Raw genomic sequence first — 23,717 nt, 5'->3', positions numbered from 1 at the left:
AAACATGCCAATGGTTCTTATTGCCACTATCGACCTCAAATTTCTCAATGTAGAATGTAAAATTTCTCATTATCATCAGCAGCAGCAGCCCATTTCTTTCTACGGCCAGGCAGGGGGAAAGATATTTAGACAGGGTGTTGTGATCGTCTGTTCTAAACTTAGCTCTGTCTCTGTAGTGTCCACCCACGGATTCATTCACAACAGCAGTAGGTTCAAAGCTCTCCGGTCTCATCCTTCTTCCACCGGTAAACTGTTTACAGCAATAAGAGAGGTGAGGGGAGTTTCACACTTCTGTTCCATCCGGGACGCCGCAGGTTCGAGAGGACCAGGCCTATCAATCAAAACATGTTTACATTGATCTCATTCTCTGAAATGGGTGATATTGACACTGGCAGTAGGTCGAGGGATTTTTTAGGTAGATGGGGGAGTGGAAAGTGTCAGGCAAACCAGTTGGTTATCTGTGTTGATTATTATCAAAAAAATGTTATTTTGCCATTGTATGTTCTCTCATTTATTTAAGTTGGCTGCATGTGTGCACAAGTTTCTGTGCGATTTACATTGACAGCCATTTCTCCTCCATAAGGTATTACAATGTGGTCTCAAGTGTCGTCCTCGGCCTTGTTTACCTTTATTAGACCGTGGAGAAGTAACCACACAGATGTGTCACTCATTCTGGGGTTTTCACTATTCTTCCATGGAAGTTAAAATGTTGTTTGGCATGTCAAAGGCACCCCAGGAAACAGTTCTAAACCCTCTTCAGTTCTAATGCCTCTTCTGGGGGCGGAAAGAGTGGCCGACCTCTTCCTCCTCCCCCGGTGATGTCATCACCCATTGTTTATGACCGCGTTCTCCTGCGAGTGTGTTTGATTAACCAGCATCATCCTGCATCTGAACCAGGCTTCCTGTACACACACACAAAGGATGTCACTTCTCACAAATCCCTTATCTAACACGAGCCCTCTTTCTAGTCATTTGATGTGTGTCTCAAAACATGCAATGTTTTTTTTTTTCTTTTTTACGTTTTAATTATTCCATTACAAAACATTCCGCAATGTATGACACAGTGAGCCAATCCAAAGGTCCGGCATGCTAGTACGTGTTTCAGTGTGGTCGAATCTCCGGGGTCATTTTGGTCATCTCTGAACTGCAGTATTTATGATTGAGGAAATGTGACGCTATACACTAGAAGTAACAGGGCAAATGTATTTACAGAAGAGAGCATGTCAACAACATCAGCATGGCCATACTACACACGATCATACAATAAAACACACACACAAACACATGACTCTAGAGCATGTCGATACAATCACTACAGCTGTCAGTTCTGTTGTCACAAAGTGGACCTTGCAAAACGGCGGTCAAGTTTGAGTCTTTTAAGGCCAAAGGACGGCTCCCTGAGAGTAGGTGAAATACAGTTTGATCCATAAGAATTTGGGGTGTTGACTCCCTTACAACACACATCTACAGCATACAACTATCTGTTAGTCTCTTCAGTGGTCCCAGTGTACGTTCCCCCATGGCCTGGTTAAGTTCAGTTTGGCTTGGATGGGCATAGTTCTGCTTCAGCTTTGATGGAAATGTGTGATCCAGAGTACAGTGTGACAACTCTTTCCTTGGCTCTCCCTCTCTTCTCCTCTCCCCATGTCCTGCACCGCAGTCTGACTGATCAGAGATGGTCAGATTAGTCAGTCCTGCAGGGTGTTGCTATGGTGATGTGTGATGACCCTCTGGTAGTCCTCGGTTATGGAAGGGGTCATGCTGTGTTCTGTGACCCCAGGGAGAGGGAGGTCGTAGCTGCGGTAGTAGTGTCCGCTGGACTGCTGGGGCTGGGTGTAGTACAGCAGCTGCCTGGCAAACATGGGCTCCACCTGCAGGAGTGGAGGGGAACAGCAGGGATTACTACCGGTGTCACAGAGGTGGTGGTAAGGGGGTTAGGTGGTGAGATAGAAGGGGGACTGTACTGTAAGTGTTATGTATGAGTGTGGGTGTTACAAGGAATCAAACTGATATTTTGTGAGAGATGGAGGTTACGGGGTATATAGAGGGTCAGGATTAGTTGATGGGGTGTGAGTAAAGAAGAGGGGGCATTGAAGACAGGTAGAGGTCATGTTGACGTTAGGGGATGGTTCTATACCTGTACAGTGAGGGTCCTCTGTCTCTGGGGATCCAGACACTCGTCTCCGAAGCTCAGCAGCACCTGGAGACGTGGAGGGGGCCGACAGTGGAGGGCATAGCCCTGCAACTCTGGTAGACAGAGAGAAATAGAGGTTAATAGGGTCTAGATGGTCAGGTTAGGTACAGAGGAGCGGCATGGAGAGGGGCAACTGGAGGGAATAACCCTGCAGGTCTGAGATAGCAGGGGGGAGGAGGAGAGAGAGAGAGAGAGGGGTGGTAGAGAATTGATTGTAGCTCTGAGAGACGGTAGTAGAGAGGGATTCAATCTAGAGGATAGGGTTGGGTAGAGAAGTTTGCAAGGAGGGGACATTGGGTCGATAAAGGGTTAATTAATTTTGACAAATGCGAATTCCTATGAACTGGTGTGGTGGTGACTTTAGAGGTCATGTGACTGGGTGGAAAGTCCTGTGTCTATATGCAAATTAACCCAATCAGGCTGAACACATCTGTGGTAGGGCAAGGTGGGTGGGGATGAGGTCACATGACTGTATAATGTCCTATTCTTAAGTGTGTGGTGGGGAGTATGGAGGCAAGCTCAACATAATATTTACAGGAAAGGAGGACGTGTCTGCTTCCTGTCCACGACCAGGGAACAGCATGACAACAGTGCGGTTTAGTTTGCCAGTGAATGAGACGGGTGCGCCTGCCTGCAGTTTACGTTAACTTACCTGTGAGGTAGTCCTGTGTGTGCAGTAGTTTACAGGTGTGCTCTCTCTCCAGCTTGTTGGGTTTGTCCACATAGGATGATAACCCTCCCTCCCAGAACACTCTCTCCTGGCACATCCGCCGGGCGTAGAGGCCATCTGGGGCCATCCACAGTAGCACGCCCCTCTCCAGGGGGCAACTTGGGGGGCTAGGAGGACACTCCTCCCCCCTCCCCAGGGCTGGGAGGCTGTCCAGGGGTAGGGGCACCAGGTCTGGACCCACAGTGGGGGAATAAAGCTTTTCGTCTGGAGAGCAGGGAGCGATGCGACAGCCCTCTGGACTGGAGGTGGTCACCTCCCTCCACAGAGAGTCCCGGTAAAACACTGACACGTGCAACCGCATATCTGGGGTGGAGGAAGGAGTACAGAGAAACAGCATAAAAATCAGAGTATTTAGCTAACTCTTGGAATACAGTATAAATTTGCCTTAAGTATAATGCGCAATTACATGGACTACAATAAAAATTATAATTTGTAAGTCAACAAGCGTGTGTGTGTGTGTGTGTACTGTACCTGAGAGTGCCTCTGCTGATCTCATGCTGGTGTCCAGTGTGAAGGGGGAGGGCTGGGCGTCGGTAGCGCTGTAGGTGTAGAAGGACCCTGTGATCTGGTACCCTGCAAACACAAAGAGACAGGACCTCAATAAAGGCACGTATTCCAACACACCAAGAAAAGCATACACGCAAACACCATGAGCCTGAATCGACGATCACACATCGAGGTCAATGGAAGACTTATGCAAAAAAAAAAAAAAAATGAGTTATTTGAGCAGATGTCAAGTTAGAGTTTAGGTCCATGAGAGCCCTTTGCATAACTACAGATACATAACAGCTGCACAGCCTACATTAGATTCTATCACACAAGTTTAAAAAATACATGCTGTGGTATTACGCCTACCGTTGTCCATGCTGGGCCCCTGGGCCCAGGATAGGCTGCGTGAGGGGTAGGGGCACTGGGCATAGGGCAGCTCAGGAAGAGAGGCCTGCTCTGGAAGATAGTCCTTCATCCAGCCTCGCTCTGTACTGGGCATGTACCCAGGCATCTATAGAGAAAGAGATACCTGTCAGTCAAACAATCACCTCTACACACGGGACCAACTACGATTTGGAATATGAATGGAAGAGGAAGTAATCACTAAGACTGGGCTCATGTGATATTGTGCGCTCATCACTCAATGAGTTCATGCCTGAAAGGGTGGGTTCTGAGTCCCTCGTCATGTGATGTTGATGACACACTCGCCAATCCACGCAGCTGTTCCCTTCACTCTCTCACTCACCAACGCACACACGTAAACACACGCCACAAACAAAACCTCTTAAGAGGTGAGAGTTTACAGACTACCATAATTACCTGTGTCTGCAGGGCGGGGTATGAGGGTAGCATGGGGTAACTCAGAGGACTCAGGGGCCTGCCACCATCCTCCTGTTTGGATCCTGATAGCAAGAACTCTGTTACATAGGAGTAGTCATTTAAACACACGCCACATGAGTAATCACACAGACGTTCAACGGCACTCTTAAACTATGATAGTAGTTTGTAATTACACACGAACAATCAAGACTTTATCATAAAAGTTCATAATGAATATGAAATATCAGAGAAAGCAAATGGATGCCAAAGCCTTGCGGTTTGGCAGCCTGATTTTCCAGTATACTGAAATGTTTCTATTGTTTCTATTATTTGCACATAAGTCACTGGCCCCTATCGAAACCTGCTGGGGCATTCAGTGCATGGGTGCCATCTGTGTTTCCTTCTGATAGTCGTGCATATAATAAAAACATACATATATGGAAGCTTATTCAATAACTTTCTACAGGTTTTTACACAAATTGTATCATTTGAATGAATTATAAACTGCAACGTAAAATTACAGCATGAATCCTAGGCCACTATATTTAAAGTAAATGCAAAATAAGTTAAACTGACGCTTCTTGGCGCACTCCGGGATGATCCGGTAGACTTTGTATGGGTCTGAGATGTCCAGCTGACTTCGCTGCACGAGCTCCTCGAAGTCGTTACTTTTGTTGAGCGCGCACCGCAGGCGCGTCTTCCACGTTGGCGGGTCCAGTTTGTCGATGCCCTCCCGAAACTTGCCTTTAAACAGCGCCCAAGCCTTCCAGAAAAGTCACATAAAACGGATTCGTCAGACACGGGTAATGAATCACCGGTGCAGTTGTGCATAAATTGGTAAATCCTATGCATAATGGATTTGGCACCTCTACCTACCCAAAGCTTAGTTGAAGTTAGTAGTTGTAGCTTTTATTAGTGGAAGGCCTAGTAGTTGTAAAACAACTTTTTTATGGTGTTAATTAAAGTTTTTTATTATTATTATTTCATTAATAAGACAGTATTATTCTTGTTACTAAGTATTTAAAATATATATTTATATTTGGACACTTGAAAACGAGATGCTACCACTACAGCTAAGTCTTATCTAACCTGTTACCTAGTCACTTTACCCAGTCACTTTACCCCTACTTTTTGTACATCGCTACTTCAATTACCTCGTACCTCTGCACATCTTCTCGGCACTGGTACTTCCTGTATATAGGCATGTTATTTTTACCCGATATTGTTATTCACTGTGCATTTTTTCCTCGTGTCACTATTTCAATTTTTTATTTTTGGTATCTTTATTTTTAACTCTTGTGTTGTTGGGAAATGACCCATAAATAAGCATTTCACTGTTAATCTACACCTGTTGTTTACGAAGCATGTTACAAATAACATTTGATTTGATTCAAGTTATTTTATCCTGCGCAAATTTCAAATAAATAAAAAGCACCGACTTAACTCATCACGAGTCTAATTGTACTGTGTGTAGCTCCTTGTGTGGCTCAAATGTATGAACTCAGTACTGTAAGTAGCTCTGAAGAGTGTCTGCTAAAATATTAAAATGTAATAGCCTACACATCTCTCGCAACATGCAGTGCGTAAATGCAGAATGTTGGAGACATTCATTTAAGGCCCGGTACCATACAGTAGCCTACCTTGAAGAGAGCGGCATCCTCGTCCCGGTTGTAGTCCTGCTTGCCCGCGTGCTTCCATGGTATCCTGAAGATGCTCTTTTCTTCGTTCTCCCAGACCAGGCCCTGGTACTTCCCGGTGTCCACCTGCTCGATTAGCCACGACCGGAGCTTTCCGTTCCCACAGCTCACCGTAGACATCCCGTAGTCCGACTCAGGGTTCATCTCTAGCCAAGAGACAGGTGCATGGTCAGGACAGTATAGGCTATATTGGTCAATATTATAGGGACTAAGATATTTAGACTACAAATTATCCATAACACATGAATTTGCCTAAAAATATCTGCGAAAATGTTATTGCTGGAGTTTTTTGTGACATTGCTTGCGTATAGTATACTAAAACTGCATACCAATTATGTAAATTGTATTCAAATCATTTAAGAATAGGCTACATTCACTTTTGAACACTTACTTGCATGTAAACGTATTTTGCTGCAGGTAGCCTATAGATTTGAGCGGGAACAGAGCAAATGTCCTTGACTTACCGCTGAAACTCGAAACCCCTTTTGAGTTTTGAAATCAATCAGTCTTGAAAGATCATAATGCAGCGTGACAACTCAACTTAAATCAGTTGTAGATGGGGGCGGGGCGAACTGAAGTCGAGCGTGGCTGCTGGGCTGTTCGCGTCTGTGAAACCTGCATGCTGCGCATGCCTCCCGTAAACGGCAGGGGAAACCCTCGCGAACGTCAGTCGCAGAAAAAGACACCCGCAACGCTGGAAAGTGGAGCAATCTGTTCACCAGTCGAGAGCAAAGCAATTCTTTGAAATTATATAAACCAATGATATAGGCTAATTCTACATCCTGTCACGGAAAGCCTAAGCCTATATTATTTTCATGGTAAAATCTGTCTCCAGTAGGCTGTATATGTAGGCTATAAATCGAAATCCAACTTTCAAATAAAGACCCAACAAACTTAATCAGAGACCATTTTTTAATAAGTAACCTATGTACTCATTATAATAAATAAAGTCATAGGCTAATTATTATTGTGATAAAGAAGATTGCCTAGTGGGGATAACATGAAAATGTGTCTGTGCTTGGTGATATTGCCTAACTTTAACCACCTCTATATGCATGGTAACAGTAGACACATTGTAAGTACTTTTTTATATGCCATGGTCAAGAATAATCAAAATCTCCTACGTTTCACATACCTTTTAGGCCTATGAATATACAGAGATGTATTCCTCGTAATAGGCTAAACACAAAGCACACACACACACACAAACCCACACACGCCGCACTCTCAGAGGGGGAGGGAGTGTGTATGGACAGGAGTGGGGGAGATGATAGTAGTTAGAGGTTTTCTCTCTCTCTCTCTCTCTCTCTCTCTCTCTCTCTCTCTCTCTCTCTCTCTCTCTCTCTCTCTCTCTCTCTCTCTCTCTCTCTCTCTCTCTCTCTCTCTGTGTGTGTAATGTAGGCTTGTAAGGTAAGGTATCTTTCCTGAGCGTTCAGATTGACTGCTCTTGCATGTTGCTGTGACTGTTAAGGGAGAGCAAGAACCCAGTCGCACACAGGGACCACTGAGAAATCCCCCTCATTTACAGTTGGTCTAACCTACAGTTGGTTGAACTGAATAAGAAACTCAGTCCCACCAATATATTTTGAAGTCAGAAACGGTGATTGGCTGGGCATTGGGTGAGTGACAGCTGTCTGGCGTGGGCTGAGCAGGCAGGAGACCACGGGGTCATGTGTTGCTGGTGGCTAGCTGAGCCGCCGTTGCCGTGGCCGTTGCTATGGACTCACTGATGGCCTGAGACTTCTGCCACAGAAGGGCTCTGATGTCCTCTTCATCATTAAAATGGTTCTCCTTATACCTGTCCTTAAACCATTCCCTATACTGAGGACAGAGAAGGAGACCGGAGAGAGTGTCAGAAGAGTGGGAGAGTCGAGAGGAGGAGAGAGTCAAGAGAGGGAAAGATGAGAGGGAGCAGAAAAAAAGAGATTGATTGAGAGAAGACCCAGGAGAGAGTAGAGAACTTGTGTGATAGCGATTGTGAGAGAAAGATAAATAGATGAGAGAGAGAGGCAATACTCAGTGGGTTACTCAGTGGGTTAAGAAGAAGAGAGAGCGAAAGAAGACTGTCACTGACCTGTGCCAACTCTAGATTCTCAAAGTCCTCTAGCTGCCTTAAGAACCCCACGTTAGGTCCAGCACACGGCCGTACCACTCTCACCGCAGCTAACGACTCCACCCAGCCCCGCCCAGTAACTGTCATGATGTACACCACCACCAACGTAACGCTGCGAGACACACCTGCAACACTGGGAACACGTCAGTCAATCAATTACAAAAATTAGAACGTCATCAATACATTCAATCAAATATCAGTACATAACAAAAATTAGAACATCATCGATACATTCAATCAAATATCAGTACATAACAAAAATTAGAACGTCATCGATACATTCAATCAAATATCAGTACATTAAAAAATTCTCACCAGTGGACCAGGCAGCCTTTCCCTTTGAGTCTGGACTCGTGGATGAAAATGATGCTGTCCTTAAAAAACTGGGTCCTGAAGACAGATATAAACAATAATAAACAAGCTAATAAACAAACATTTAGGGGATGTAAAGTCACGTGACGTTCCTCATTTGTTAATTAACACACCAGCGCACCTGGCCAGTACACACACACCAGCGCACCTGGCTAGTAAACACACACCAGCGCACCTGGCCAGTACACACACACCAGCGCACCTGGCCAGTACACACACACCAGCGCACCTGGCCAGTACACACACACCAGCGCACCTGGCCAGTACACACACACCAGCGCACCTGGCTAGTAAACACACACCAGCGCACCTGGCCAGTACACACACACCAGCGCACCTGGCCAGTATACACACACCAGCGCACCTGGCCAGTACACACACACACCAGCGCACCTGGCCAGTACACACACACACCAGCGCACCTGGCCAGTACACACACACACCAGCGCACCTGGCCAGTACACACACACCAGCGCACCTGGCCAGTACACACACACACCAGCGCACCTGGCCAGTACACACACACACCAGCGCACCTGGCCAGTACACACACACCAGCGCACCTGGCCAGTACACACACACCAGCGCACCTGGCCAGTACACACACACCAGCGCACCTGGCCAGTACACACACACCAGCGCACCTGGCCAGTACACACACACCAGCACACCTGGCCAGTACACACACACCAGCGCACCTGGCCAGTACACACACACCAGCGCACCTGGCCAGTACACACACACCAGCGCACCTGGCCAGTACACACACATCGCACGTGCACGCCATCACAAACACTTACAGGTTTTGTTTGGAGGCATCCGCAGCAGGGATGCAGAGGTATTTCATCTCCTGTGGAAGAGGACAACTGGAGCTGAACAACAAGTCAAACAACAGGTAAAACATTGACCCAATTGGGCATTTGACATGATGCATTTGGGTCTATAAACACTGTCGTAATGCAGTATGCCAACATACTATATCTAGTGATGAGGCTCTTTTATCACTTCAGTTTGAACTCTGTGGTGTTGGGGTCTTCTGCTCTCTTCCTCTTTCAGGTCCTAACAAGGGACAAACCCCATGCAGTAGCGCATCATGACAATACAGGTTTACTCTCTCCCTCTGTGTGTGTGTGTGTGTGTGTGTGTGTGTGTGTGTGTGTGTGTGTGTGTGTGTGTGTGTGTGTGTGTGTGTGTGTGTGTGTGTGTGTGTGTGTGTGTGTGTGTGTGTGTGTGTGTGTGTGGTGAATGTGCACCTGACAGCTGATGGTGAACCATGGCCTCAGCGGGCAGAAATGAACCGTCACGTTATGACTGCGCCTCGGCGAAAAAAAAGAACCTCTGCGATATAGAGAGCCACGGTAGTCCTCCAACTGGACAGGTCAGACAGACAGCCGCACGCACCCCCGATAGACAGTAGAACACAGGTGGGAGCAGTCCCAAAACTCATTTCGACTTGATCTTTTCTAATAAACTCATCTCAACTGGTCACCCAAACAACGAGTCCTCACAATCAGCATAGCTACCCACAATACAACACTGTCAAGATCAAGAATGACCATAGCAATTAGTCATGACCACAATTTACCGCACAACTCTAACTAAAACTGTGCGCAACAAATTAGATTTAGAAAAATACACCGCAATTAATACATAGAATACTAATCCTATGTATTAATTGGTCCATCTGTAGCTCAGTTGGTAGAGCATGGCGCTTGTAACGCCAGGGTAGTGGGTTCGATTCCCGGGACCACCCATACGTAGAATGTATGCACACATGACTGTAAGTCGCTTTGGATAAAAGCGTCTGCTAAATGGCATATATTATTATATTATTATATTATAGAAGCATTACCAATTTCTGCTAAAATTGCCCACTTCACCAGGTTGTTAACTAACCTCTTCCCCTCTCCAAAACTACAGAGCCATCTTTGCCATCTTTGCAGAAATCAATCAGTATAACCACACAAGTTGACTGTTGGGTATGCAAATTGACCCTCCATCTGGCTTGCCATTAGTCTGCAAAGAGCTGAGTCATAGAGGCCTGCTAAACAGTTGATCAGCTGATTTACAGGTAGAATGATAACGCATTCTCCAGTGGTGTGACGACTCGCCGATGCGTTTCAGCTGCATGGCCTTCGACAGGGACTCCCTGGTCTCCCTGAAACTTTGTTTCCATTGAACATGCCATACAAATAAAGGCATTTTAATTAGTTATATGAAGAGTGCCTTGGTCGTCCTTTCTTTTTGATAACCAATTCACCCCTTTTATCAAAGAGCACCTTCTGTCTACCAAAATCTAGTATTGTGTATCTTAATACTGTATTAGAAGTTGCCAATAATAATAGTGAAAGCACACTACTTGTCATGTTTTGTCATGTATTATCTTGTCTTGTCCCTGTGCTTCCCATTCTATTCGTTTCCCTCTGCTGGTCTTATTAGGTTCTTTCCCTCTTTCTATCCCTCTCTCTCCCCTCCCTCTCACTCTCTCGCTCTCTCTTCTCTCTCTATCGTTCCGTTCCTGCTCCCAGCTGTTCCTATTCCCCTAATCAATCATTTAGTCTTCCCACACCTGTTCCCGATCCTTTCCCTGATTAGAGTCCCTATTTCTTCCTTTGTGTTCCGTTCCTGTCCTGTCGGTTCCTTGTCTAGAATTCACCGTGCTGTGTTTGTGTATCGCCCTGTCGTGTCGTGTTTTCCCTCAGATGCTGCGTGGTGAGCAGGTGTCTGAGTCTGTCTGGTTCAAGTGCCTTCCCGAGGCAACCTGCTGTTCACCTGCTGTTCAAGATCGAGTCTCCAGTTTGTCCTCGTCATTTCGAGTGAAAGTTGTGTTTTTTGTTTGTATTTACTTTACTGGATTAAAGACTCTGTTTTCAAGTCGCTTTTGGGTCCTCTTTCACCTGCATGACAGAAGGAACCGACCAAGGAATGGACCAAGCGACTTCAGACGCTCGTTACACTGCCGTCGAGATCCAAGGAGCCATGCTCGGCAGACACGAGCAGGAATTGTCTGCTGCTCGCCATGCCGTGGAGAACCTGGCCGCTCAGGTTTCCGACCTCTCTGGACAGTTCCAGAGTCTACGTCTCGTGCCACCTGTTACTTCCTGGCCTGCCGAGCCTCCAGAACCTAGGGTTAATAACCCACCTTGCTACTCCGGGCAGCCCACTGAGTGCCGCTCCTTTCTCACGCAGTGTGAGATTGTGTTCTCTCTCCAACCCAACACATACTCTAGAGAGAGAGCTCGGGTTGCTTACGTCATTTCACTCCTTACTGGCCGGGCTCGAGAATGGGGCACAGCTATCTGGGAGGCAAGGGCTGATTGCTCTAACAAGTTCCAGAACTTTAAAGAGGAGATGATTGGGTTTTTGACCGTTCAGTTTTTGGTAGGGAGGCTTCTAGGGCCCTGGCTTCCTTATGCCAAGGTGAACGGTCCATAACGGATTATTCTATTGAGTTTCGCACTCTTGCTGCCTCTAGTGAGTGGAACGAGCCGGCGCTGCTCATCGTTTTCTGGAGGGGACTCCACGCAGTGGTTAAGGATGAGATTCTCTCCCGGGAGGTTCCTTCAGATGTGGACTCTTTGATTGCTCTCGCCATCCGCATAGAACGACGGGTAGATCTTCGTCACCGGGCTCGTGGAAGAGAGCTCGCATCAACGGTGTTTCCCTGCTCCGCATCGCAACCATCTCCTCCTCTGGCTCAGAGTCTGAGCCCATGCAGCTGGGAGGGATTCGTCTCGACTAAGGAGAGGGAACGGAGGATCACCAACCGCCTGTGCCTCTATTGCGGAGTTGCTGGACATTTTGTTAATTCATGTCCAGTAAAAGCCAGAGCTCATCTGTAAGCGGAGGGCTACAGGTGAGCGCAACTACTCAAGTCTCTCCATCAAGATCCTGTACTACTTTGTCGGTCCATCTACGCTGGACCGGTTCGGGTGCTACATGTAGTGCCTTGATAGACTCTGGGGCTGAGGGTTGTTTCATGGACGAAGCATGGGTTCGGAAACATGACATTCCTTTCAGAGAGTTAGAGAAGCCTACGCCCATGTTCGCCTTAGATGGTAGTCATCTTCCCAGTATCAGATTTGAGACACTACCTTTAACCCTCACAGTATCTGGTAACCACAGTGAGACTATTTCTTTTTGATTTTTCGTTCACCGTTTACACCTGTTGTTTTGGGTCATCCCTGGCTAGTATGTCATAATCCTTCTATTAATTGGTCTAGTAATTCTATCCTATCCTGGAACGTTTCTTGTCATGTGAAGTGTTTAATGTCTGCCATCCCTCCCGTTTCTTCTGTCCCTACTTCTCAGGAGGAACCTGGCGATTTGACAGGAGTGCCGGAGGAATATCATGATCTGCGCACGGTCTTCAATCGGTCCCGAGCCAACTCCCTTCCTCCTCACCGGTCGTATGATTGTAGTATTGATCTCCTTCCGGGGACCACTCCTCCTCTGGGTAGACTATACTCTCTGTCGGCTCCCGAACGTAAGGCTCTCGAGGATTATTTGTCTGTGTCTCTTGACGCCGGTACCATAGTGCCTTCTTCCTCTCCGGCCGGGCGGGGTTCTTTTTTGTTAAGAAGAAGGACGGTACTCTGCGCCCTGCGTGGATTATCGAGGGCTGAATGACATAACGGTTAAGAATCGTTATCCGCTTCCCCTTATGTCATCAGCCTTCGAGATTCTGCAGGGAGCCAGGTGCTTTACTAAGTTGGACCTTCGTAACGCTTACCATCTCGTGCGCATCAGAGAGGGGGACGAGTGGAAAACGGCGTTTAACACTCCGTTAGGGCATTTTGAGTACCGGGTTCTGCCGTTTGGTCTCGCCAATGCGCCAGCTGTTTTTCAGGCATTAGTTAATGATGTTCTGAGAGACATGCTGAACATCTTTGTTTTTGTCTATCTTGACGATATCCTGATTTTTTCTCCGTCACTCGAGATTCATGTTCAGCACGTTCCACGTGTTCTACAGTGCCTTTTAGAGAATTGTCTCTACGTAAAGTCTGAGAAGTGCTCTTTTCATGTCTCCTCCGTTACTTTTCTCGGTTCCGTTATTTCCGCTGAAGGCATTCAGATGGATTCCGCTAAGGTCCAAGCTGTCAGTGATTGGCCCGTTCATGGTCACGTGTCGAGTTGCAGCGCTTTTGGTTTCGCTAATTTCTATCGGCGTTTCATTCGTAATTTACGGTCAAAAGTTGCTGCCCCTCTCACAGCTCTTACTTCTGTCAAGACGTGTTTTAAGTGGTCCGGTTCCGCCCAGGGAGCTTTTGATCTTCTAAAAGAACGTTTTACGTCCGCTCCTATCCTCGTTACTCCTGACGTCACTAGACACCATTGTCGAGGTTGACGCTTCAGAGGTAGGCGTGGGAGCCATTCTATCCCAGCGCTTCCAGTCTGACGATAAGGTTCATCCTTGCGCTTATTTTTCTCATCGCCTGTCGCCATCTGAGCGCAACTATGATGTGGGTAACCGTGAACTGCTCGCCATCCGCTCTAGCCCTAGGCGAATGGCGACAGTGGTTGGAGGGGGCGACCGTTCCTTTTGTCGTTTGGACAGACCATAAGAACCTTGAGTACATCCGTTCTGCCAAACGACTTAATGCCCGTCAAGCTCGTTGGGCGTTGTTTTTCGCTCGTTTCGAGTTTGTGATTTCTTACCGTCCGGGTAGCAAGAACACCAAGCCTGATGCCTTATCCCGTCTGTTTAGTTCTTCTGTGGCTTCTACTGATCCCGAGGGGATTCTTCCTTATGGGCGTGTTGTCGGGTTAACAGTCTGGGGAATTGAAAGACAGGTTAAGCAAGCACTCACGCACACTGCGTTATTATCGCCGCGCGCTTGTCCTAGTAACCTCCTTTTCGTTCCTGTTTCCACTCGTCTGGCTGTTCTTCAGTGGGCTCACTCTGCCAAGTTAGCTGGTCATCCCGGTGTTCGAGGCACTCTTGCGTCTATTCGCCAGCGCTTTTGGTGGCCGACTCAGGAGCGTGACACGCGCCGTTTCGTGGCTGCTTGTTCGGACTGCGCAGACTAAGTCGGGTAACTCTCCTCCTGCCGGTCGTCTCAGACCGCTCCCCATTCCTTCTCGACCATGGTCTCACATCGCCCTAGACTTCATTACCGGTCTGCCTTTGTCTGCGGGGAAGACTGTGATTCTTACGGTTGTCGATAGGTTCTCTAAGGCGGCACATTTCATTCCCCTCGCTAAACTTCCTTCCGCTAAGGAGACGGCACAAATCATTATCGAGAATGTATTCAGAATTCATGGCCTCCCGTTAGACGCCGTTTCAGACAGAGGCCCGCAATTCACGTCACAGTTTTGGAGGGAGTTCTGTCGTTTGATTGCGCGTCCGTCAGTCTCTCTTCCGGGTTTCATCCCCAGTCTAACGGTCAAGCAGAGAGGGCCAATCAGACGATTGGTCGCATACTACGCAGCCTTTCTTTCAGAAACCCTGCGTCTTGGGCAGAACAGCTCCCTGGGCAGAATACGCTCACAACGCTTCCTTCGTCTGCTACCGGGTTATCTCCGTTTCAGAGTAGTCTGGGTTACCAGCCTCCTCTGTTCTTCTCATCCCAGCTTGCCGAGTCCAGCGTTCCTCCGCTCAAGCGTTTGTCCAACGTTGTGAGCGCACCTGGAGGAGGGTGAGGTCTGCACTTTGCCGTTACAGGGCACAGACTGTGAGAGCCGCCAATAAACGCAGGATTAAGAGTCCAAGGTATTGTTGCGGCCAGAGAGTGTGGCTTTCCACTCGCAACCTTCCTCTTTACGACAGCTTCTCGTTTGACTCCGCGGTTCATTGGTCCGTTCCGTGTCTCCCAGGTCGTCAATCCTGTCGCTGTGCGACTACATATTCTTCCGCGACATCTTCGGAAATTAGCGTCCATCCTGTCTTCCATGTCTCCTGTGTTAAGCCCTTTCTTCGCACCCCCGTTCGTCTTCCCTCCCCCCTCCCGTCCTTGTCGAGAGCGCACCTATTTACAAGGTACATAAGATCATGGACATGCGTTCTCGGGACGGGGTCACCAATACTTAGTGGATTGGGAGGGTTACGGTCCTGAGGAGAGGAGTTGGGTTCCGTCTCGGGACGTGCTGGACCGTTCACTCATTGATGATTTCCTCCGTTGCCGCCAGGATTCCTCCTCGAGTGCGCCAGGAGGCGCTCGGTGAGTGGGGGGTACTGTCATGTTTTGTCATTTATTATCTTGTCTTGTCCCTGTGCTTCCCATTCTATTCGTTTCCCTCTGCTGGTCTTATTAGGTTCTTTCCCTCTTTCTATCCCTCTCTCTCCCCTCCCTCTCTCACTCTCTCGCTCTCTCTTCTCTCTATCGTTCCGTTCCTGCTCCCAGCTGTTCCTATTCCCCTAATCAATCATTTAGTCTTCCCACACCTGTTCCCGATCCTTTCCCTGATTAGAGTCCCTATTTCTTCCTTTGTGTTCCGTTCCTGTCCTGTCGGTTCCTTGTCTAGAATTCACCGTGCTGTGTTTGTGTATCGCCCTGTCGTGTCGTGTTTTCCTCAGATGCTGCGTGGTGAGCAGGTGTCTGAGTCTGTCTGGTTCAAGTGCCTTCCCGAGGCAACCTGCTGTTCACCTGCTGTTCAAGATCGAGTCTCCAGTTTGTCCTCGTCATTTCGAGTGAAAGTTGTGTTTTTTGTTTGTATTTACTTTACTGGATTAAAGACTCTGTTTTCGCCAAGTCGCTTTTGGGTCCTCTTTCACCTGCATGACACTACTGTACGCACAACAACTAACTGAGACGCTGTCACAGACTGATAAAGTGTAAAGAGATTGATACATGGTTTCCAGGCTGGCTTTCAATGAGAACATATTCAAGTTCAGAGACAATAGTTGTGTTTGTACACAAATATGGTGTATTTGGTATTTTATTGCTTTTCAGTGCAACCGAAACAGTCAACAGCACTGAAGGATAACTAGTTGCTAACCGCACAGCTCATTTTAGCATTCTCAGTTTGAGATTTGTCCTCTCCCCATCTGTACCTATCTCACACAAACACACCTTTCCCACTCTCTCATATAGAAACATATTTGAACATCCGAATGAAGCCATCCCTGCCTGGTATGGCAACTGCTCGGCCTCTGACCGAAAGGCACTACAGAGGGTAGTGCGTACGGCCCAGTACATCACTAGGGCCAAGCTGCCTGCCATCCAGGGCCTCTACACCAGGCGGTGTCAGAGGATGGCCCTAAAAATCGTCAAAGACCCCAGCCACCCCAGTCATAGACTGTTCTCTCTACTACCGCATGGCAAGCGGTACCGGAGTGCCAAGTCTAGGACCAAAAGGCTTCTCAACAGTTTTTACCCCCAAGCCATAAGACTCCTGAACAGGTAATCAAATGGCTACCTGGACTATTTGCATTGTGTGCCTCCCCAACCCCTCTTTTACACTACTGCTACTCTCTGTTTATCATATATGCATAGTCATTTTAACCATACCCACATGTACATACTACCTCAATTAGCCCGACTAAGCGGTGCTTCTGCACATTGGCTACCCGGACTCTCTGCATTGTGTCCCACCACCCACCAACCCCTCTTTACTCTACTGCTACTCTCTGTTCATCATATATGTATAGTCACTTTAACCATACCTACATGTACATACTACCTCAACTAGCCTGACTAACCAGTGCCTGTATAAAGCCTCTACTGTCTTTTACTGCTGTTTTTATTTCTTTACTTGTCTATTGTTCACCTAATACCTTTTTTTTAACTTAAAAATTGCACTGTTGGTTAGATCCTGTAAATAAACATTTCACTGTAAGGTCTACACCTGTTGTATTCGGCGCACGTGACAAATAAAGTTTGATTTGATAGAGTTGCACTTTCATGTAATTATGAATATGCAGGCAGATCACCCGTGATACAAGTCAGTATTCAACGTCCATTCATGTTCCTGGATGTCGGGAGATTATGTGAAAACTGGCCACTAGGGGCAACAGTGAGCACTGTCACCTTCAAGTACATTTCGGTTTTGCTAGGGCGTTGTGCATGGGCGTATGTAGTGTGGTTACGTTTGATACCCGGAGCTCCGAGGCATCAAACTTCGAAGTGGCGAAACTTCGAAGCAGTGTGCCGATGCGTGGATCAGTTTATCAGAAGCATTGTTTGATCACGTGCTCTTTCAAAGCATGTGTTGCAAAATGCGAGCTCCCACAGATTTTGCTGTGGTTCCAGTGATTTTCTTAAAAATTCCAAGCTACTTTCAAACATCGACCTCTAGTGGACACCGTACTTACAAATATAGTTCGGGTTTTGTACAAAACATTTCACCTAACCGGTAGTTTAGCAGGTACATCGAGGAGGGAACTAAGGAATATTGGTGAAGGTATGAGTTTGAATCCTGTTAAAGGCACACTATTTAGAAAATGGGTCTTTCTGCACGGTTGTTCAAATCATTTGTTTTATTTAGTGTAGTATAAGCTTCTGTCATAAAGTATCCTAAATCATGCCTTCGATTCAGTTTTTTTTTTCAAGTGAACTTGAAAGCAAAAAATGTGTGGTAACTTTACAAGGATTATCCAAATGCATTTCAATGTTCATTGCCTTTACTTGCAAACTACAAACTAAAGGGGTACAGCCATGTAACAAAGGTTGAAAACAGGAGAGACTCAACATGAGGTCCTGTTAATACTGTGCCAACTCTGTGTGATGACATCACAGGGGGATAAGGTCACGGTCAACACCAATGTCCATAATGTCCATAATAACCCATGAATAGTAATAATACTATACTGCAGGTAAGTCCACCACCTATTCAGTAGGAATGATTTATATAGTGTCCACTCTATAGCAAAAAGGAAGTAAGAAAAAAAAAACTCTTATCTGATAATCACATGATACTATTTATAGCTAACCAGCAGATGTCACTAATGTGCAGTACTACCAGATAAAGAAGCTTTGAATAATTTACCATTTTTAGGCACAATTTGGTGAAAGCGCACAATTTGGTTTCCCATCACCAGGTGTAAGCGTCTTCCTCTGATTTCAAGGTTGCATGTTCAAGTACAGCGAGAGAAAGTTGTTTTTGATATTTTTGTTTTAAGCCTATCCCAAACCTTAACCCTTACATGTACCATTCGAAGTTCATGACTAACCTTAAGAATTATGAGTTTATGCCTAAACTTAACCTTAAACACTTCGAAATTTGACATTTGGAACAACTTCGAAATCCGACGTTTCCGAAACATGGATGATTGTCTCATTCTGACGTGAGACTGTTAAAGCTTGTAGGAATATAAGGTTTCAATAATGTCATCAGAAAAGGCAGAAATCTAGCTGCAAAATGATGCATGCATGCCTACATTTTGATTTAACGAAGTGTAGAATAATTTAAACTCACCAACAACTCCACCTTGATTTGCATAACATGAGGTACACTCTTTAAAAAAAGATTATATCTAGAACCTAAAAGGGTTCTTCAACTGTCCCCGTAGGAGAACCCTTTGAAGAACCCTTTTTGTTTCCACATGGTTCTACATGGAACCAAAAAGGGTTCTACCTGGAACCAAAAAGGGTTCTCCTATGGGGACAGCCGAAGAACCCTTTTTGTTTCCATATGGTTATACGTGGAACCAAAAAGGGTTCTACCTGGAACCGAAAAGGCTTCTCCTATGGGGACAGCCGAAGAACCCTTTTTGTTTCCACATGGTTCTACATGGAACCCAAAAGGGTTCTACCTGGAACCAAAAAGGCTTCTCCTATGGGGACAGCCGAAGAACCCTTTTTGTTTCCACATGGTTCTACATGGAACCCAAAAGGGTTCTACCTGGAACCAAAAAGGCTTCTCCTATGGGGACAGCCGAAGAACCCTTTTTGTTTCCACATGGTTCTACATGGAACCAAAAAGGGTTCTACCTGGAACCAAAAAGGCTTCTCCTATGGGGACAGCCGAAGAACCCTTTTTGTTTCCACATGGTTCTACATGGAACCAAAAAGGGTTCTACCTGGAACCAAAAAGGCTTCTCCTATGGGGACAGCCGAAGAACCCTTTTTGTTTCCACATGGTTCTACATGGAACCAAAAAGGGTTCTACCTGGAACCAAAAAGGCTTCTCCTATGGGGACAGCCGAAGAACCCTTTTGGAACATTTTTTTTTCTGAGTGAAGAACCCCATTGTCTTGTGAGTGATACCAGAAGTATAATACTTTCCATATAACAAGGAAAGTTCGACTTTCAATACAACTTCAGTTTTCTATTTCAGGAGTCGTAACAGAGAAGTGTGAATTGGTGACATAATGAACATTGTATGAGTATTTGACTCAGTACACAGCAACAATTACTTGTGGGTATTTTCTTTCATCCACAACTATCTGAGAATTATTATCATACAGGCATTGAGGCATAGAACCTAGAATACACTGTTTACAAAACACACAGCCGAATATAGAAAGAACAGAACTGTTGTTGTAATGATTATATCAAGTTCAGCCCTTGTATTGCTATTGGCGATACGACTGTGATCAAGTGGGATTAAGTGGGTGTTAGTTATTCAAGATCAAGCATAACCTCCCAAGGTTATTATATAAGTAGAGTAGGATCAAAAATGATCTATACTTATAGTTCCATTCAACTACTGCAACCAGATATCATTCCATGCTAATATAACAAGGCAGGCAGTAGACTGATTGGTCAGGTTATACTGCTGATTCCAATATCACACAGGTCGTAACTCAAAGGGCTGGTTCCCTGAAAACAGATAAAGACTAATATACAATTTGAATGGAGAATATCCATCTCCAATCCAGGACTAGGCTTAGTCTGTGTCAGGGGTGGGCAAGGCATAGTCTCACCTCTAGAATGGGGGCAGCGGTGTCATGGATGGAAAGGATGTGGGTGATATTGTGCTTTGCCAACAGCTCCTTGTCCCGCGCATCTGAGAATAGAAAACATAATAATATAACATAATATGTCATTTCGGATATGCTTTTATCCAAACCGATTTACAGTACAGCGAGTGCAAACATTTTAAGTTGACTGTATGTACATGATCTCTGCAGGAATCGAACCCACAACCCTGGAGTTGCTAGCGCCACACACTTACCAGCTGATAAAAATCACGTAGGCCCTGTCCTCAAATTACAAAGACCCTAGGCGCCACTGTCCTAAATAAAGAGTTTTCTGCTCAACAACAACAACCAACTCCCCAAGGATCTCCAAGCAAATAAGCAAACAGGTTTTTCTTCATTTGAACTGAAAGGAAAAACCGTAAAACCAGCGTTTCTAAAAGAGCACAAAAGCAAGAAACAGTAAATCTTCTAATCAAATTCAGTCTTTAAAAGGAAGCTAAAGGTTCTCTACTTAGGTCAGATGTGCCAAGGGCATGTTTTCTCACACTGGGTTGGTTTACTGAATGGTGAGGTGATATACATATGGACTAGAGAGGACTCTGAGGAAATTAGGCCCAAGCCTGATTATGAAATGATGTCCAACCCAAACCAGTGAATTGATATCGGCTGGTGTAATCTATTATATAATAACAATCATCAAATAAATTATTTAGAGCAATAAATTATTTAGAGCAATATAGCACACACACACACACATTTAGTTTTTAAAAAATTTGACCTTTATTTTACTAGGCAAGTCAGTTAAGAACAAATTCTTATTTTCAATGACGGCCTAGGAACAGTGGGTTAACTGCCTGTTCAGGGGCAGAACGACAGATTTGTACCTTGTCAGCTCAGGGATTCGAACTTGCAACCTTTCGGTTACTAGTCCAACGTTCTAACCACTAGGCTACCCTGCCGCCCCACATACAGTGGGGTCCGAAATGATTGACACCCTTGATAAAAATGAGCAATAATGAATATATAAGATAAATAATTCAAATACTGAGCTGTATTGTATGCAAAAAAAGGGAAATTCTGTTATTTTATACTAATACAATTGCTTAGAGAAATAGATTTTGTTTAACAAGTAATACTTTTTTTCAAATATGTAGGGGTAAAAAGTATTGACACCCCTAAAGATTCTAATAAATAAATTAGTCAAATGTTAAGTATTTGGTCCCATATTCCTTGCACACAATGACAACATCAAGCGTGTGAATCTCCAAACTTATTGGATGCATTTGTGGTCCAGATTATTTTGTTCCCAATAGAAATGAATGGTAAATAATGTATTGTGTCATTTTGTACTCACTTTTATTCTAGATAAGAATATAATTTGTTTCTATATTATACTTTTACATATACTTCTACATTAATGTGGATGCTACCACGGTTACGGATAATCCTCAATGAATCGTGAATGACACGGAGTGAGAAAGTTACAGAGGGTTAAAGATCATAGCCATTAGACATGCTATTACCTCTCCCTCTCACCATTACCAATAACAGGGGAGGTTCGCATGTCTTGGGGGTATGATCTTTGACCCTCTCTCACTCATCATTATTAACGATTCATTCAGGATTATCTGTAACCATGGTAGCATCCACATTCATGTAGAAATGTTTAGGAACATATTATATTCCTATTTACAGTAAAAGTGACTGAACATATTCTATTCCTATTTACAGTAAAAGTGACTGAACATATTATATTCCTATTTACAGTAAAAGTGACTGAACATATTATATTCCTATTTACAATAAAAGTGACTGAACATATTATATTCCTATTTACAGTAAAAGTGACTGAACATATTATATTCCTATTTACAATAAAAGTGACTGAACATATTCTATTCCTATTTACAATAAAAGTGACTGAACATATTCTATTCCTATTTACAGTAAAAGTGACTGAACATATTCTATTCCTATTTACAGTAAAAGTGACTGAACATATTCTATTCCTATTTACAGTAAAAGTGACTGAACATATTCTATTCCTATTTACAGTAAAAGTGACTGAACATTTCACATGACCACTTCTTTCTATTAAACAAATCATCTAAAACACAAACAAAATGAACTGCAAATGCCTTGTTTCATCTTTATCAAGGGTGTCAACAATTCACTGTATATGCATATTACACAAGCATACAGTCTTATTAAATAAAGACACCCTCATAACTGTGATTGAGCGGATCTATGTAGGGACCTGGAGAACTGAACAGCAGGGGTGGGACACCCACTGCTACACACACACACACACACACACACACACACACACACACACACACACACACACACACACACACACACACACACACACACACACACACACACACACACACACACACACACACACACACACACACACACACACACACACACACAGTGAGGGAATGACTTTACCTTTGAAGTTTCCCAGATAGAGATCAGGCAGCACCTACATGGTGAAATGCATGTTTATTCTCAAATGATTCTGTATAGCTTATAATAATAAAGAGCTGGCTAATTGTGGCCTATGTACTGCAGTCTATCTTTGAGCCATTGTATTTAACTGAATTTCAATAGCTTATCCTTTCTCGCAATCAAAAGCAGATGATGTTATTCCGAGAAAGCGCCGGGACACACACATGCTCCATTTCACATAATTATTACCGCTACCTTGTTTATTCCATTCCCCATGTCCTGGGAAGAAAATATCCCTCTGCCAGACGCTTCAATCTAATGCTTAAATGTCTTATTCAAAATAGATAGCATAGTAGTCTGAACAGCCTGTTTGAAATGTAGCCAATATTTTCGGGATAATTTATCTCCCAAAAGCAGGTAGCTGGTGCCAAGCCCTCTCAACAGGCAGATAGTAGTCTTTCCTTTGGTGTAGTTTTCAGGCCATTCAATCTTCTCCTGTTCCTAACTCGTTATCTCTTTAATGAGACCTTGGAAGTTCTCATAGAGCACCGGGTTTGCCCGTTGTGGTTATGGCTGCAGACAGTCGATTAATCTAACTGTTGGTCATTAATAATGACGCAATGTGACCTTAACCCTGCTATGTGACTGTTTTGGTATGTGGCCATCCCGTGGCCACTGCTCTCTGGGGCTAAATATATGTCTCAGTGGAGTGGAGTTAAGATAGACAGAGAGATCCAGGGGCAGAAGAGGCAAGCCCATATCCCTTACTTACAATAGCCTACATAACTCACAGAGCCCCAACAGAGCCCCAATAATCCATCCCTCAGTTGATCTGAACTGTTAACCGTCTACTCACCACAAAGCAAATTCTCCAGTGCTAAATCAACACTGACCATTTTCAATTTGACACTTGGCCAGTGTCTATACAAGTCCACACTTCTGAGTGTTAATATTTGTGTTGTGGAGAAAATTAACAGCCTGGATACAGGAGTACAGTTTGGTTTAGAAAAAAAACTCTCGTGCTCTACAGCCCACCCCAATTGTGT

General features: G+C 45.0%; 2 protein-coding genes across 8 annotated transcripts; both read right to left on the bottom strand.

Annotated features, from left to right (window-relative positions):
• Positions 1-976: 976 nt before the first annotated feature.
• Positions 977-6,532, bottom strand: irf4l (interferon regulatory factor 4 like). Of its 3 annotated transcripts, none has more exons than XM_046353474.1 (9): positions 6,394-6,532; positions 5,873-6,075; positions 4,809-4,995; positions 4,233-4,330; positions 3,780-3,924; positions 3,396-3,497; positions 2,847-3,227; positions 2,138-2,247; positions 977-1,871 (listed from the first exon to the last, which is right to left on the bottom strand). In XM_046353474.1, the coding sequence occupies exons 2-9, from the start codon at positions 6,071-6,073 to the stop codon at positions 1,689-1,691; spliced, it is 1,407 nt and encodes a 468-aa protein (XP_046209430.1). In that variant the 5' UTR covers positions 6,074-6,075; positions 6,394-6,532; the 3' UTR covers positions 977-1,688. The 3 variants fall into 3 exon arrangements, with proteins under 3 accessions (XP_046209430.1, XP_046209428.1, XP_046209431.1); XM_046353472.1 differs by having other exon boundaries at positions 6,321-6,453; XM_046353475.1 differs by having other exon boundaries at positions 4,233-4,315; positions 6,321-6,453.
• LOC124038065 (dual specificity protein phosphatase 22-B-like) lies at positions 6,457-23,336 on the bottom strand. Of its 5 annotated transcripts, none has more exons than XR_006839294.1 (8): positions 22,927-23,319; positions 22,672-22,705; positions 20,221-20,303; positions 9,215-9,264; positions 8,358-8,432; positions 8,004-8,175; positions 7,506-7,750; positions 6,491-6,623 (listed from the first exon to the last, which is right to left on the bottom strand). XR_006839294.1 is itself a non-coding variant. In XM_046353478.1 (7 exons), exons 1-7 carry the CDS (start codon positions 22,945-22,947, stop codon positions 6,596-6,598), a joined length of 480 nt encoding a protein of 159 aa, XP_046209434.1. In that variant the 5' UTR covers positions 22,948-23,336; the 3' UTR covers positions 6,457-6,595. The 5 variants fall into 5 exon arrangements, 3 of the variants coding, with proteins under 3 accessions (XP_046209434.1, XP_046209433.1, XP_046209432.1); XR_006839293.1 differs by having other exon boundaries at positions 6,508-6,640; XM_046353478.1 differs by lacking the exon at positions 7,506-7,750 and having other exon boundaries at positions 6,457-6,640; positions 22,927-23,336.
• Positions 23,337-23,717: the final 381 nt, after the last annotated feature.

Source organism: Oncorhynchus gorbuscha, linkage group LG06, assembly GCF_021184085.1.
Source record: "Oncorhynchus gorbuscha isolate QuinsamMale2020 ecotype Even-year linkage group LG06, OgorEven_v1.0, whole genome shotgun sequence".
Taxonomy (NCBI): Eukaryota; Metazoa; Chordata; class Actinopteri; order Salmoniformes; family Salmonidae; genus Oncorhynchus; species Oncorhynchus gorbuscha.
The sequence above is the reverse complement of the archived record's forward strand: the minus strand, read 5'-3'. Positions and strand labels throughout refer to the sequence as shown.

What these genes read in the sequence shown, in the direction of transcription:
- irf4l (XM_046353474.1), bottom strand. Translation starts at nt 6,073, where the DNA reads ATGAACCCTGAGTCGGACTACGGGATGTCTACGGTGAGCTGTGGGAAC. An exon ending in CCCGGAGTGCGCCAAGAAGC is followed by an intron (nt 4,331 to 4,808) that starts GTCAGTTTAACT and finishes CCTATGTAACAG; the next exon opens with AGTTCTTGCTATCAGGATCC. An exon ending in AGAGGACCCTCACTGTACAG is followed by an intron (nt 1,872 to 2,137) that starts GTATAGAACCAT and finishes CCACTCCTGCAG; the next exon opens with GTGGAGCCCATGTTTGCCAG.
- LOC124038065 (XM_046353477.1), bottom strand. Translation starts at nt 22,947, where the DNA reads ATGGGGAATGGAATAAACAAG. An exon ending in CTATCTGGGAAACTTCAAAG is followed by an intron (nt 20,304 to 22,671) that starts GTAAAGTCATTC and finishes TTCTATTCTCAG; the next exon opens with ATGCGCGGGACAAGGAGCTG. An exon ending in CCGCTGCCCCCATTCTAGAG is followed by an intron (nt 9,265 to 20,220) that starts GTGAGACTATGC and finishes CCTCTTCCACAG; the next exon opens with GAGATGAAATACCTCTGCAT.